Raw genomic sequence first — 17,231 nt, 5'->3', positions numbered from 1 at the left:
ACAATAGTTCAATTCATTCTCTTTTCTCAAAGTGCCCTTTATGTGACTTTAGAACTAAAACTAAGAAAACTAACGTTAAAGGAAGAGAAATGGTTGGAGTTTTGATCATAACCTTTCTTTGAATACATAATTTGTTACTTTCAACATCCCAATCACACCAAACATGCTCGTCCTTTCAGCCGTGGGGGCGTTATAATGTGTCGGTCAATCCCACTATTCGTTGGTGAAAGAGTAGCCCAAGAGTTAGCGGTGGGTGGGATGGTGACTAGCTGCCTTCTCTTTAGTCTTACACTGCTAAATTAGGGACGGCTAGCGCAGATAGCTTTCGTGTAGCTTTGCGCGAAATTTCGAAACAAACAAACAAACTTTCAATGCTGTACAGCTTGTTCGTTTTTCTTCGAGAGGTTCTTACCTACGATGGTCACTTAACAACGACTATTAGCAATCATCCAACATGACTTTCGGTCGTCTTCTTCACTATCGACTTTCACTATTCACTATAAGGGCGAGCACGTTTGGTGTGATAAGGATTCGAACTCGTGACCTTCAGATTACGAGTCGAGGGCCTTAACCACCTGGCCATGTCGGGCCACGTGCAAGTTAAAGGTATGAAATCAAAATTGGTGGCCAAATTGACAGCTGCACCTATAACATTAATAATAATTTTATAACGCATATTCATTCTTTAGTTAGCTAAGGCGCTGTTTTTTTGGGGGGATTTGTTTGTGCAACGTGAGGCATGATTTTGGGTAAAACAAAACTGGTATAATAATAATATATTCAAAGTATTTACTAAATACACTCTGTTTGTATTTTTGTTTTCACACATAACAAATTGTTACAACTTTTTCATGCTGAGATATTTTTATTCACTCTCTAACGCAACTTATTTATTTTCACAATGTTAATACAAAATCAAATAACTTACGAAACAAAAAAAAACCAATGCAGTCATCATAAAATTTGAAATGTTTTCGTTTTACATTTTTCTATCACACAGACAGTTAAAATTCATAACCTTTCTGAATTAAACAAAAGTACATTTTAACCATCAATGCTTATAGAATTAGCTAAATAAATGTTAATCTAATAATCTTTAAAAATAATAGTGTCCAAAACTAAAATGACATACACTTTAAAAGCTGAATTTATATATTAAGCCTAATTTTTCCAAACAAGTTACGACTTTGTCTCAAAGTAGATTTAACCTTTGCTTGTTTATATAATATACTTCTCCTCGAAGCATACGTAGAAGCACGTGCTAATCTAATTGAAGAAACCAGCCAACCGCAGCTCCTGATTTTCTGTTTTCTTGTATTAGCCATTCCTTTAAAGGTCTGAAATAAGCCAACAGTGGCGCTGCTGTCAGTTTCCCATGTTTGAAGAACTGAGATGCAACACGAGGCCAAGGTAGAGATGACCCCAAAGACATCAGTGTCCTTGAATATTTCCAGTTCCAAATAAATATAAATCAAATCAACTGAATGAAAACAATATTTAAAAATTAACTTATAAATATTTTGGCGTTACTGATAAAACAATAGGTAATGTTTTCAATAAACATAAAGTTACGCCATGTTATCTGAACACTGTTCAATACGAATATCACAATCCGGGTTCTCGCGTTTAAGCCCGTGGACATTCCCTTGTGCTGTTTGGGTGTACAGTAATAATTTCTACATTTTCTATTGTTAAAAACAATTATAGAATGTCTCTCCTAAAATATGCTTATGATAAAAGATTTTATTTAATGTTAAAGGTAGATAAATTATTTATATGACAGATTTTGGCTCAACACAAATTACAGTAATATTTTATGTATTAATAAATATTACATCATTTATTACAGAATGTAGTTGCACCAAGTAATACTGTTGTTACGATTTTTTCTTTTAAATAAGTGAAACCTTTTGTAGCCTCGGTAGACTACGCAGATAGCCAGGCGTGGCTTTGCTATAATAGAAACACACACGCACACTTTTGTAAATCATTAAGTGTCATAAAACTAATATTTAAGGTAATACAAGTAAAATAAGTGTCATAAAACTATATTACAAAGTAATACAGGTAAAATAAGTGTCATAAAACTATCGTATAAGGTAATACAAGTACAAAAAGTATCATAAAATTATCGTATCAAGTAATACAAGTGTAATAAGTGTTTTAAAATTGGTTGCTGAAAGTTAATCTGTTGTCCCCCAGTGGTGGTATGGCGCTAAGTTAACGGGCTTACAACTCTAAAATTAGGGTTTTCGATTTAGCGTGATGGACACAATAGATATCCAAATGTGCCTTTGTTCTAAAATAGACCAACCAACAATTAATATTTGTTTTTAAACGTAAGGCAACACGATGGGCTATTTTTGCTCTGCCTACCGCAGGAAACGAAATTGAGTTTTATCATTATCAGCCCTCAAACTCATGGCTAAGTAACCGAGGTGAGGAGAGGGCAAGTTGTAAGGATCTTAAATGGTTAACAGTATAACAATATTGTGTGTGGATAATGATGAAATGTGGTTAATGTTTGTAATATCAAACAAAGTAGATACATAAGTTTATTTGTCTTTAGATTTATTCAACCAAAATGTGTGGCTTTCAGTTCAGGCGTATGTATTATAATGGTGAGTGCGCCCGGATTATAATCCAGGGATTGTAATCTGTTTACAAACAAAGTAGATACATAAGTTTATTTGTCTTTAGATTTATTCAACCAAAATGTGTGGCTTTCAGTTCAGGCGTATGTATTATAATGGTGAGTGCGCCCGGATTATAATCCAGGGATTGTAATATGTTTACAAACAAAGTAGATACATAAGTTTATTTGTCTTTAGATTTATTCAACCAAAATGTGTGGCTTTCAGTTCAGGCGTATGTATTATAATGGTGAGTGCGCCCGGATTATAATCCAGGGATTGTAATCTGTTTACAAACAAAGTAGATACATAAGTTTATTTGTCTTTAGATTTATTCAACCAAAATGTGTGGCTTTCAGTTCAGGCGTATGTATTATAATGGTGGGTGCGCCCGGATTATAATCCAGGGATTGTAATCTGTTTAAAAAAAAAAAAAAAAGATCAGTAATTTGGGATCAAATCCCAATATTCGAATAAACAAAAATAACCATTAAGTGGCGATAGGTGGTATTTACCAGCTGCCCTCTCGTTAATGTATTAATTAGAGACTGGGAACAATTATATACAAACAACCTCTTCTATGGTAAAAGATGATAGAACTGACATACATAAGTTCACAAGAGTTGCTGGTCTGGTGTGGATTCGCCCACAGGCACACAAAGAAAAGCGCGTATAAAGACATCAATGTTCTGTCAAAACAACACAGAAATACTATCAAGTAAACCCTTTAAGATACCCATCGATACTTGTAGAATAAATAGACGTCTTAGCTCTATTAATGACGACGTACATTCAAAAGGATTTACAAACCAATATGTGCGCGGCATGGTCACGTGGTCAGGGCGCTCGACTCGTAATCTGAGGGTCGCGGGTACGAATACCTGCCACACCAAACATGCTTGCTCTTTCAGCTTGGGGGCGTTATAATATGACAGTCAATTCCACTATTCGTTAGTAAAAGAGTAGCTCAAGAGTTGGCGGTGGGTGGTGATGACTAACTGCCTACTCTCTAGTCTTACACTGCTAAATTAGGGGCGACTAGCGCAGATAGCCCTCGTGTAGCTTTGCGCGATATAAAACAAACAAACATATACCAGACAATATTTCTATCGAAGATGATGCGTATTATCTTGTGAGTGCTTTCTCTGTGTTTTCAAAATTTCTGGTCGTGTGAACTACTCATAACTAGGGTTTTAACATTAAATTACATATACTTCTTAAATATGTATTTTTGTTATATTCATGAGAAATTCATGTATCTATCTTTACCGGTAGTATTTTAGAATCCAATCTACCCCTGTTTTTACTGTTTGAAAGTTTAACCCCTGGTGCTTGCTTCACTTCAATTCAGCTACTTAAAAAATAAAATGATTGTTTGTTTTGTTTGTTTTTTAATTTCGCGCAAAGCTACACGAGGACTATCATCAAGCTAGCCGTCCCTAATTTAGCAGCGTAAGGCCAAAGGGAAGGCAGCTAGTCATCACCACTCACCGCCAACTCTAAGGCTACTCTTTTACCAACGAACAGTGGGATTGAATGTCACTTTATAACGCCTCCACGGCTGAAAGGGCGAGCATGTTTGGTGTGATAGGGATTTAAAACCGCGACCCTCAGGCTGCGAGTCGAGTGCCTTGACCGCCTGACCATGCCGGGCCCAAGGTAAAACGAAGGAAACAAGAAGAGGCCAACCACAAACATTTCTTTGTTGTGAAACATATCAGAGGTTCGTAGACAAGTAAATATCTATAGCAACTTGATTGTTATCACTCTACTGATAATAGCAGTTCGTATTAATATTTACGAGTCATTGCAAAAGAGAAACCCGAAACAAATTTTTATAAATTGTCCAGAAAATATAATAGTAGTTATTACTCGTTTAGTAAAGTGAATAATATATAAATTACAAAATTATCCAATAAAACGAGGATAGAAAAATACAAAGAGGACCAATTTTTGAAGAAACTTTGAAATTTAGGTTTTAAATTTTGTATTTGGAAAAATCTGTAGGAAAGCAAGAACTAGCATAAAACAATAAGTCTACTTACGTGAACAATATATACCGTATCACTTTGAACCTCGAAGAAGAGTGGCGTAGTGGGAGCGTGCTGGGACCATAAACCAGAGGTGCTTGGATCAAAATTACGCTCTGCTACGACCTTTTCGGGTCTCGGCATGGCCAAGCGTGTTAAGGCGTGCGACTACTATTCTGAGGGTCGCGGGTTCGCATCCCCGTCGCGCCAAACATGCTCGCCCTTTCACCCGTGGGAATGTTATAAGTTACGATCAATCTAACGATTCGTTGGTAAAAGAGTAGTGTTTTTACGTTAGCGAATTTTGCAGCTACGAAAATTTAGAAAACAGATAAGAGTTAAAAGGTGTGTCGCATCACATAATTATTAAGACAAATTGCATAAATTATTTTGTCGCTTGGTTATTAAGAAGAATATTTTAATAAAATGCACGTGATAGGGAATTTCGTTCGTGTGTTTTGATGCGCGTGCCTGAATGACAATTAAATATATTTTCAACAAAATCATCTTAATGATATAATGTATACTTTTGGTTGGCTTATTGTTTTAGAGCAGAGCTACTTTGGAATATCTATTGTGTTCAAGAGAGGTAACTGAACCCTTCGCTGTAGCACTCAGCTGTCAAACCGGAGAAGTATATGTTTTAAAACAGAGATACTCCTTATAGTTAGTAAATATAAATAACTGAGTAATGTAGCATAATAACAACAGTTTGAGTAATGTAGCATAATCACAACAGTTTGAGTAATGTAGCATAATCACAATAGTTTGAGTAATGCAGCATAATAACAATAGTTTGAGTAATGTAGCATAATAACAATAGTTTGAGTAATGTAGCATAATAACAAGAGTTTGCGTAATGCAGCATAATAACAAGAGTTTGAGTAATGTAGCATAATAACAATAGTTTGAGTAATGTAGCATAATAACAACAGTTTGAGTAATGTAGCATAATAACAACAGTTTGAGTAATGTAGCATAATAACAAGAGTTTGAGTAATGCAGCATAATAACAAGAGTTTGAGTAATGCAGCATAATAACAACAGTTTGAGAAATGTAGCATAATAACAACAGTTTGAGTAATGTAGCATAATAACAACAGTTTGAGTAATGTAGCATAATAACAACAGTTTGAGTAATGTAGCATAATAACAACAGTTTGGAGCAATGTAGCATAATAACAATAGTTTGAGTAATGTAGCATAATAACAATAGTTTGAGTAATGTAGCATAATCACAACAGTTTGAGTAATGTAGCATAATAACAAGAGTTTGAGTAATGCAGCATAATAACAACAGCCTGAGTAATGTAACATAATAACAATAGTTTGAGTAATGTAGCATAATAACAACAGTTTGAGTAATGTAGCATAATAACAACAGTTTGAGTAATGTAGCATAATAACAACAGTTTGAGTAATGTAGCATAATAACAAGAGTTTGAGTAATGCAGCATAATAACAAGAGTTTGAGTAATGCAGCATAATAACAACAGTTTGAGTAATGTAGCATAATCACAACAGTTTGAGTAATGTAGCATAACAACAACAGCCTTGAGCAATGTAGCATAATAACAACAGTTTGAGTAATGTAGCATAATAACAACAGTTTGAGTAATGTAGCATAATAACAACAGGTTGAGTAATGTAGCATAATAACAACAGTTTGAGCAATGTAGCATAATAACAATAGTTTGAGTAATGTAGCATAATAACAACAGTTTGAGTAATGTAGCATAATCACAACAGTTTGAGTAATGTAGCATAATCACAATAGTTTGAGTAATGCAGCATAATAACAATAGTTTGAGTAATGTAGCATAATAACAATAGTTTGAGTAATGTAGCATAATCACAACAGTTTGAGTAATGTAGCATAATAACAAGAGTTTGAGTAATGCAGCATAATAACAAGAGTTTGAGTAATGTAGCATAATAACAAGAGTTTGAGTAATGTAGCATAATAACAACAGTTTGAGTAATGTAGCATAATAACAACAGTTTGAGTAATGTAGCATAATAACAACAGTTTGAGTAATGTAGCATAATAACAAGAGTTTGAGTAATGCAGCATAATAACAAGAGTTTGAGTAATGCAGCATAATAACAACAGTTTGGAGCAATGTAGCATAATAACAACAGTTTGAGTAATGTAGCATAATAACAACAGTTTGAGTAATGTAGCATAATAACAACAGTTTGAGTAATGTAGCATAATAACAACAGTTTGGAGCAATGTAGCATAATAACAATAGTTTGAGTAATGTAGCATAATAACAATAGTTTGAGTAATGTAGCATAATCACAACAGTTTGAGTAATGTAGCATAATAACAAGAGTTTGAGTAATGCAGCATAATAACAACAGTTTGAGTAATGTAACATAATAACAATAGTTTGAGTAATGTAGCATAATAACAACAGTTTGAGTAATGTAGCATAATAACAACAGTTTGAGTAATGTAGCATAATAACAACAGTTTGAGTAATGTAGCATAATAACAAGAGTTTGAGTAATGCAGCATAATAACAAGAGTTTGAGTAATGCAGCATAATAACAACAGTTTGAGTAATGTAGCATAATCACAACAGTTTGAGTAATGTAGCATAATAACAACAGTTTGGAGCAATGTAGCATAATAACAACAGTTTGAGTAATGTAGCATAATAACAACAGTTTGAGTAATGTAGCATAATAACAACAGTTTGAGTAATGTAGCATAATAACAACAGTTTGGAGCAATGTAGCATAATAACAATAGTTTGAGTAATGTAGCATAATAACAACAGTTTGAGTAATGTAGCATAATCACAACAGTTTGAGTAATGTAGCATAATCACAATAGTTTGAGTAATGCAGCATAATAACAATAGTTTGAGTAATGTAGCATAATAACAATAGTTTGAGTAATGTAGCATAATCACAACAGTTTGAGTAATGTAGCATAATAACAAGAGTTTGAGTAATGCAGCATAATAACAAGAGTTTGAGTAATGTAGCATAATAACAAGAGTTTGAGTAATGCAGCATAATAACAAGAGTTTGAGTAATGCAGCATAATAACAACAGTTTGGAGCAATGTAGCATAATAACAATAGTTTGAGTAATGTAGCATAATAACAACAGTTTGAGTAATGTAGCATAATAACAACAGTTTGAGTAATGTAGCATAATAACAACAGTTTGAGCAATGTAGCATAATAACAACAGTTTGAGCAATGTAGCATAATAACAACAGTTTGAGCAATGTAGCATAATAACAACAGTTTGAATAATGTTCGTTGCTAAGTGAAAAGCTGAATAATAGGACATCTTTGCTGTACCAACTGCAGGGACCATACTCCAAATTTTATCATTATATGTCATGTCTGCATTCAATAAATCTTGTAACTACTGCAGTTTTGTATGCCTTACTGACACTACACTTGAGTTTACGGTCCACCTGCGTTTTCATGAAAATTACAACTTTGTACACGTTACTGACGCTTACTTGAGTTTGTGACCTGCCTGCGTTGAGCCAAACAAACAACATCGATGAAGTGGCTTAGCGGCTTCTGAAGGCACTTCGGAGCACCGATCCTGGAGCAGTTGATATTGGAGAAATGTGCTGAAGTAATACCTAGACATAATCAAAACGATATGACATTCCTTATACATTAGTGGATTCATATATAATACCGGAATAAACTTAACAATATGTCATTTCTAATACAATAGAAAATTATTAAACAATACAACAATAATACCTAAATCAACAATATAATCGAAACAGTATGGCATTCCTAATACGTTAGTTAATTCGTAAACAACACAGGAATATTTTTTATTAAATCACCAGCATGACCTTCTTCGTACATTAGCTGATCCATAAACAATAAAGTAAGAACATATAATTCAATAATATGGCTTTCTTAACACAGTAGTGAATTCATAAACAATATAACAATTACATCTAAGACCATAATATCATTAAAACAATAATAGCATTCATCATACATTCACTTATTCATAAATAACTTATGAATAAAGTCAGTAATAAGTGACATTATAACACCGAAATTTATTTTTCTTCTTCAAGTGAACACTCAACGTTTTGCTTAGAGCTTTCACTGTTTCTGTTTTGGTCGAACACTACTGAAGAAACCGTAAAGAAAAACGTTGAGTGTCCACATGAAAAATATTAAAAAGTTTGATGTAATAATTATTATCAGTATTACAAATTGTATGTATTGAAACATTATGAATACTGGAGCTTTGTATGCATGGAAACATTATGAATACTGGAGCTTTGTATGTATTGAAACATTATGAATACTGAAGCTTTGTATGTATTGAAACATTATGAATACTGAAGCTTTGTATGTATTGAAACATTATGAATACTGAAGCTTTGTATGCATGGAAACATTATGAATACTGGAGCTTTGTATGCATTGAAACATTATGAATACTGGAACTTTGGATACACTGAAATTTAGGATTTAAATTTTGTATTTGGAATTCTTATTTCAATAATTGCAAACATGATCCGATAAAAATATTAGATGGACATCATGACGTGTTTATTTTAGTGTTCTACAAAAAGAAATAATAAAAGCATAGGTAAGAAGAAAAAATATATTTTTCTTTAATATAACATATAACACAGTGTTGTCATTGTAGTGGATTGTAATGTAAGTACAGAAACACGGTGATTTCTTTAACACAATGTTGTCATTCTACTGGATTGTAATGTAAGTACAGAAACACGGTGATTTCTTTAACACAATGTTGTCATTCTACTGGATTGTAATGTAAGTACAGAAACACGGTGATTTCTTTAACACAATGTTGTCATTCTACTGGATGTATTGTAAGAACAGAGACACGTTGATTTCTTTAACACAATGTTGTCATTCTACTGGATGTATTGTAAGAACAGAGACACGTTGATTTCTTTAACACAATGTTGTCATTCTACTGGATGTATTGTAAGAACAGAGACACGTTGATTTCTTTAACACAATGTTGTCATTCTACTGGATGTATTGTAAGAACAGAGACACGTTGATTTCTTTAACACAGTGTTGTCATTCTACTGGATGTATTGTAAGAACAGAGACACGTTGATTTCTTTAACACAATGTTGTCATTCTACTGGATTGTAATGTAAGTACAGAAACATGGTGGTTTTTTAACATAATGTTGTTATTGTAGTGGATTGTAATGTTTTTACAGAAACACGGTGATTTCTTTAACATGATGTTTTAGTTCTAATGGATTGTAATGTAAGTACAGAGACAAGGTGATTTTTTAACATAATGTTGTTATTGTAGTGGATTGTAATGTTTTTACAGAAACACGGTGATTTCTTTAACACAGTGTTGTCATTCTACTGGATTGTAATGTAAGTACAGAAACATGGTGGTTTTTTAACATAATGTTGTTATTGTAGTGGATTGTAATGTTTTTACAGAAACACGGTGATTTCTTTAACACAGTGTTGTCATTCTACTGGATTGTAATGTAAGTACAGAAACATGGTGGTTTTTTAACATAATGTTGTTATTGTAGTGGATTGTAATGTAAGTACAGAAACACGGTGATTTCTTTAACACAATGTTGTCATTCTACTGGATGTATTGTAAGAACAGAAACATGGTGGTTTTTTAACATAATGTTGTCATTGTAGAAGATTTTAATGTTTTTACAGAAACACGGTGATTTCTTTAACATGATGTTTTCGTTCTAATGGATTGTAATGTAAGTACAGAGACAAGGTGATTTATTTAATACAGTGTTGTCATTCTATTGGATTGGGTTCTAAGAGCAAAGACACGCTGATTTATTTAACACAGTGTTGTCATTGTAGTATATTATAATGTAAAGAAAGAACCAGTAGTTGTGGAAAACATAGAAACAGTTAGAAAACGAACTACAAATCTGACTTCCTAAGTCCATTAGAAACTGTCAATAACGTTATCTTACCATTAGAATATTAGTGTAGCTTGTGTAGTTAATATCATTAGATATTGAAGTGTATAGCTTCGCCGAATGAAAACTCTCGCTTCTCTGGATTTAGGGACATCAGTTCACAAAATCAGTAATTTATTCGTAGTTTTACTCAATCAAAATAACTGCTTGAAATTAATTAAATATTTCAGCACGATATAAATATAATTGTATAAAAACAATAGTTATAACAGCCTCAAAATAAATTAATAATAAAATTCGTGTTCTTTAGTAATGGAAATGATAAACTTTGTAACGTATTTGCTCCAAGTGAACACACTTTGTAACGTATTGGCTCCAAGTGAACACACTTTGTAGCGTATTGGCTCCAAGTACTGTGAACACATACTGGTTTTAACTTTTCTCCTTTGAAAGTTAACTTGTGTTCAACTTAATACAGAAGAACACTGTTTATTTTTGTACTTTCTTAAAGCTTCGTTTGTGTTGTTGATGCCTAAATGTAGTCCTAACAACAGTGTAGTTTTTACATTGATACGCAAAGCTCATCTATGATCACAGATTAATCTTTGTATTTATCTGTAAAGATAAATGAAACGTTTGGTCTCCTGAGATATGTGATGTATTGTTTTCGATATGATATTTAGAAGTTACTTACGTGACTTATGGTATATTGCCTACAATATGATACTTATGTCCGGCTCACCTGAGATATGGTATATTGTTTGCAATGTGGTACTTCGATCCAGGATCAAAATCCTTCTCTGTACCCGGAGCAGGTGGTTTTATGCCCTGAAACTTTTCCCTAAACAGAGAAAATGTACGTTTTAAGAACGTTAAGATTTGATATTGATTGTTTTATGACACCAAAGATAACATAGAATATTTAATTGTGCCAGTTATGAGTTATTTGCTAAAATAGTCAAAATGACCATATCTTTCCTCAATCTGAAATATCTGAGGTATTAGTGCAACAACAACTTCAATGTGGTGCTTTTCCAGGCCCTAGGGGAAGTTGTTGTTGTTTGTAATTAAGCACAAAGCTACATAATAGGCTATCTCTGCTCTGCTCACCACGGGTATCTAAACCTGGATTCTATCGTTGTAAGTCTGCTGTGTCGCTGGGGGTAATACTAGAGGGAAAGCTTTGACTCGAGTACAAAACATTTTCAGCTGTGGTATTTTGTATTGGAACTCACGAACTTCGTATAATGTGAAGGCAATGTTGTGTATTGAAAGGAAGTAAAACAGTCACGTGATCTGCCTAGGATACTCACGCATGAGATTGCCTACGTGATGTTCTGAGCGAATCTCATGGCCGTGCAGAGCGTTTCAATGACTGTGAGGTCAAATCTAAGTGGGTTAAACCTATTAAAAAAAAAACCACGTGATACGTGATACCCGCAAAACACTTTGAGTCATGATCTCATCAAAAACGACAAAATGGTCGACGTCACTGGAAACATACACCAAATCCAACAACGCCGTCAAAACCTGGCCACAGAAGAAAGTACTAACTCTCAATGTGATGGAGGTCCCGCCACTTGTAGTGTATATAAATTAATAAAGAAATTCACACATCAAACTTTAACAAATAGACATTTCCATTTGAGACGAATCTCTCAGAGGTGACGTTTCTCAGATACTCTTTCTTTGTTTTTGTATAACAGTTTTACACAAACATTCTCTTCCATTAGACATGTCGTAACATCACCTGTACTTTCTTGTTTGTTTGTTTGTTTGTGTTTGAATTTCGCACAAAGCTACTCGAGGGCTATCTGTGCTAGCCGTCCCTAATTTAGCAGTGTAAGACTAGAGGGAAGGCAGCTAGTCATCACCACCCACCGCCAACTCTTGGCTACTCTTTTACCAACGAATAGTGGGACTGACCGTCACATTAGAACGCCCCCACGGCTGAAAGGGCGAGCATGTTTGGTGCGACGGGGATGCGAACCCGCGACCCTCAGATTACGAGTCGCACGCCTTAACACGCTTGGCCATGCCGGGCCTTGTACTTTGTTACTCCTAAGCTCCCCGCTAGTACAGCCGTAAGTCTACGGATTTACAACGCTAAAATTAGGTGTTCGATTCCCCTCGTTGGGGCTCAGCAGATAGCCCGATGTGGCTTTGCTATAAGAAAACACATACTCTTACTCCTAATTCCACTTTTGTATAGATTAATGAACTTTCAAAACTTCCCACGCGCACAACACACGTCACTCCTTTAATTATATAGGCGTTAGATTTTCTAAAGGATTAATCCACTAATTTCAGTACACCTTTAGGGCTATTCTCTTATCTTGAACATTATTAACGAAAACTGCTGAAAACCATCTGTAAGAAATTTTTGTCGGTACCTAAAGAATAATTTCAAAATTCTAATCTTAATATTTTGGTCGCTAAATAAAACCGAGGTCCCCTAATCTACTTAAACTACAAACATGATTCGTTAGCATCATTAATTAGTAATAGACAAAACATGCAAAACTCAACCTAAGTTTCCACCACCATTTATTCATCTTTCCTGGAGAGATGGCGCCACTAAACACGTCATAACGCCATTTATCCACAACCAAAGCCCAAGGTAGAAAGGCAATCTTCCTCAAGGCGTGACGTAATAACAAACTTATGACATCGTCTGAAAGAGAGGGGAAGATTAATCAGAAAGTGTTTTTGTTTTTTATTGAATGAACGTGTGTGGATCGAAGTAAATATCATAAAACAAGCGTGTTATCAAGTATATAGGAAACCACACATTATTTTAATAACTTATACAGTTTTTATGTGAGGCGAATAATGTACAGAAATCGTCAACCGTGTTTATTATTTATTATTAATTAATTACGGCCCGGCATGGCCAAGCGTGTTAAGGCGTGCGACTCGTAATTTGAGGGTCGCGGGTTCGCATCCCGGTCGCGCCAAACATGCTCGCCTTTTCAGCCGTGGGGACGTTATAATGTGACGGTCAATCCCACTATGCGTTGGTAAAAGAGTAGCCCAAGAGTTGGCGGTGGGTGGTGATGACTAGCTGCCTTCCCTCTAGTCTTACACTGCTAAATTAGGGACGGCTAGCACAGATAGCCCTCGAGTAGCTTTGTGCGAAATTCCAAAACAAACAGATTAATTAATTATTAATTTGTCTGTTATTCAAACTTACTCAGTTTTTTCCTTTTATTATAGTTAATATTTTCATTCAGTAAGCTGAAATACGTAGTTTCCCATAAATATTCCTTATACAATGGAAACCAGAATTTCATTAAACTTTAATATTTATTTTCGTTTCGAATAATTTCTAACTATATAAAAGCTAACAGATTTATTTCGACTTTTCAGACTAACAGAACTACAGCCTTTGTACTTCGCAGAAATTACTTTTCCATGTGTAATGTCAAAATAATTATCACATGTGTTTTTACAATAATTTTACACAGGAATACACCAAATAACTTCAGCATACGACCATGAGGGCTCTCTGCACTAGCCGTCACTAATTTAGAAGAATAAGACTAGAGGGAAAGCAGCTAGTCATCACCACCCACCACTAACTCTTGAGCTACTCTTTTACTAACAAATAATTGGATTGACCATCATATTATAACGCTCCAATGGCTGAAAGGGCGAGCATGTTTGGTACGACGAGGCTGCGCTAGCTGTTCCTAATTTAGCAGTGTAAGACTAGAGGAAAAGCAGCTAGTCATCACCACCCACCACTAACTCTTGAGCTACTCTTTTACTAACAAATAATGGGATTGACCATCATATTATAACGCTCCAATGGCTGAAAGGGCGAGCATGTTTGGTACGACGAGGCTGCGCTAGCTGTTCCTAATTTAGCAGTGTAAGACTAGAGGAAAAGCAGCTAGTCATCACCACCCACCACTAACTCTTGAGCTACTCTTTTACTAACAAATAATGGGATTGACCATCATTTTATAACGCTCCAATGGCTGAAAGGACGAACATGTTGGGTGTGAAGAATATAAAAAATTGTAAATGAAAGTAATTATTCGGCACAAAGTCTGAAAAGATGTCTCGAAACCAGCATGAGTTACATGACAGTATAGAATAATTTATTCATGTAAAACATAACAATTCTTAAAGTCGACATACTAGCGTTGGAAGCCATATTGTCCCCGACGTCGACCTGTTTATATTTCCTTTATTTTTAACATTGGCCCATGGAGTGGTGCTTGTTTGATAACAAGCTTGTCCACTAATGTTGTGTAGTTTGCCATAAGACACCCACTGTCCTCAGGATGGACAAAACCTCCTGCATCAAGATTGTTCTGATTTCGGTTGTTTCGGCCATCTTTCTTAGAGAAACAACTCTTGGTTTCGAGGTGTTTGATAAATTACTGAAAGCTCTTGGCTTGTGAGCTTTCGCTCACTTCAAATCAACGTTTATTGTGTCCTTAATAGTTTCTTTGTTTGTTTTTGAATTTCACGAGGGCTATCTGCGCTAACCGTCCCTAATTTAGCAGTGCAAGACTAGAAGGAAAACAGTTAGTCCTCCCCACCCATCGCTAACTCTCGAGCTACTATTTTACCAACGAATAGTGTGATTGACCGTTACATTATAACGCCCCCACGGCTGAAAGAACAAGTATATTTGATGTGACGGAGATTCGAACACGTGACCTAGTCGAGCACCCTAAACAACTGGTCATGCCGGGCCAACGTTAATAGTACCAGAAGGTACTGCTTTATGAACAAACAGGTCCTCTTTCGTACTCATGGTCTTAACTTTGCCTAAGGAGGCGTTGTTCTTGATTAGCTTGGAGATGCCTTTTCCAAGCGTGATATTATCCTGGAATCTCTGTATTCGATCTTCGTCGCTTCCATGGAGAACATTGATTTTTGTTTTTTGAAATGTTTTACTCTTCAGCCCAACATGTGTAAGCATAATGCCCCTCAGAAAAACAATTAAATACCCCTTAGAAAAACAATTAAATGCCCCTTAGAAAAACAATTAAATACCCCTCAGAAAAACAATTAAATACCCCTCGTACTCACCCTTTAACGTTTTTATTGACATTTTACAAACTTGCCCAACATCACTGGTTTTTATCTCACGTGACCGTAGTTCTAGTTCCATCCTGGCTCTTACACGGTGACTAATTTGTACGTGTTTTCCGACTGTGCAAAATTACTTTATGTATTATAGTAATAATATATAAAATATGCTGACCAAACCCATTCAGAAAAAGAATGAATATTTTCGCCGCCATGTCATGATCAGCTGACTATAACAATTTATTGTTATATATAGACGTCATGAAGCACGAGCGTTTTGCATCAGCACACACCTTCCTCTAAGCAGGGTAATATGTGGTTTCTAGTTTGTTTATTCTTTTTTACCTTCATCTATTGCGTTTCCATGTTTCAATTACTGTGAGGCCTGGCATGGCCAGGTGGTTAAGGCACTCAACTCGTAATGTGAGAGTCGCGGATTGGAATCTCCGTCATACCAAACATGCTCGCCCTTTCAGTCGTTGGGGCGTTATAATGTTACAATTAATCACACTATTCGTTGGTAAAAAGAGTAGCCCAAGAGTTGTCGGTGGGTGGTGATGACTAGCTACCTTCCATCTAGTCTTACACTGCTAAATTAAGGACGGCTAGCACAGATAGCCCTCGTGTAACCTTGCGCGAAACTCACTAAATAAATAAACTAGCAAATCAATCACTATGTAACGTTAAAACAAACCACGTGATTCATTTGTTTATTTTATGTTTTTGCTTTTTTTAAATCTGCTTCTTATAATTAATATACCTGATACGGTTTCTGGAATTAGGGATATATTTTGTCTTCTCATACACTCAGGCGATAAGGCTAATTCCGCCATCGCTTCACCGAGTGCTTCATGAAGAGCGGAAGTAGCTCCAGACCGGAAGATGACAGGTTGAAATCGGTAAGCCATGTAATACTGCACGTGACCCATCTCGTGAAAAACACGATGTAGACCTTCCCTACTGAGTTGGGTACACATTCTAATCCTGTAAAACAAATTCAGGGTATTCAATCGAGGCTCTATAATCTGTGCAAGGTGTTGCAACTGATTTATTAGATATTTATATTTACAACGAAAAGGTAACAGTATATTAACATTTACACTAAGCCTAATAGTCTACAGTAAGCTCGAAGATAGCTTGCGACATTGGGCGAGTACTTAAGCATAAAATGAAACGCCGATAGTGTTATTATGAAGAGAAGAACACGACGAAATACTGAAAATATTTGAAACATAAGCAAAGTAATATTTAGAATGTGTTTTCTTATAGCAAAGCCACCTTGGGCTATCTGCCGAGCCCACCGAGGGGAATCGAACCCCCTTATTTTAGCGTTCTAAGTCCGCAGACATACCGCGGTACTAGCGGAGAGCGTAATAGTTAGAAGTCTTTCTCAATTATTTTAATGGATTTAAATATAATTAACTATTTTTAACAACGAGATAACAAAGTCGGTTATCTTCTAGAGTGTTTGTGAGTGATACTTTTGATAAATAAGGATGTAATTCACCCACCAACATGGTTCTATAGGACACTTTGTCTGTATAACCATTGTTATTCTGAATATATGATTCCATAAAACTCCACACAGGTCCATGTTATTGCCGTA

The 17,231-nt window shown here is 35.2% G+C and overlaps 1 protein-coding gene across 1 annotated transcript; it reads right to left on the bottom strand.

Moving 5' to 3' along the window:
• Positions 1 to 868: 868 nt before the first annotated feature.
• LOC143227296 (angiotensin-converting enzyme-like) lies at positions 869 to 17,219 on the bottom strand. The gene is made up of 6 exons (XM_076458753.1): positions 17,137 to 17,219; positions 16,386 to 16,609; positions 13,106 to 13,250; positions 11,319 to 11,417; positions 8,154 to 8,282; positions 869 to 1,439 (listed from the first exon to the last, which is right to left on the bottom strand). Exons 1-6 carry the CDS (start codon positions 17,217 to 17,219, stop codon positions 1,262 to 1,264), a joined length of 858 nt encoding a protein of 285 aa, XP_076314868.1. The 3' UTR covers positions 869 to 1,261.
• Between the last annotated feature and the right edge of the window lie 12 nt (positions 17,220 to 17,231).

Source organism: Tachypleus tridentatus, chromosome 9, assembly GCF_004210375.1.
Source record: "Tachypleus tridentatus isolate NWPU-2018 chromosome 9, ASM421037v1, whole genome shotgun sequence".
In the NCBI taxonomy this organism is placed as follows: Eukaryota; Metazoa; Arthropoda; class Merostomata; order Xiphosura; family Limulidae; genus Tachypleus; species Tachypleus tridentatus.
The sequence above is the reverse complement of the archived record's forward strand: the minus strand, read 5'-3'. Positions and strand labels throughout refer to the sequence as shown.

Excerpts from the sequence above, each read along its gene's own strand:
- LOC143227296 (XM_076458753.1), bottom strand. The coding sequence starts at position 17,219 with ATGGACCTGTGTGGAGTTTTATGGAATCATATATTCAGAATAACAATG. Across the intron at positions 13,251-16,385 it reads AATTCCAGAAACCGTATCAG|ACGATGTCATAAGTTTGTTA; the intron begins GTATATTAATTA and ends CCTCTCTTTCAG. Across the intron at positions 8,283-11,318 it reads AACAATATACCATATCTCAG|GTATTACTTCAGCACATTTC; the intron begins GTGAGCCGGACA and ends GATTATGTCTAG.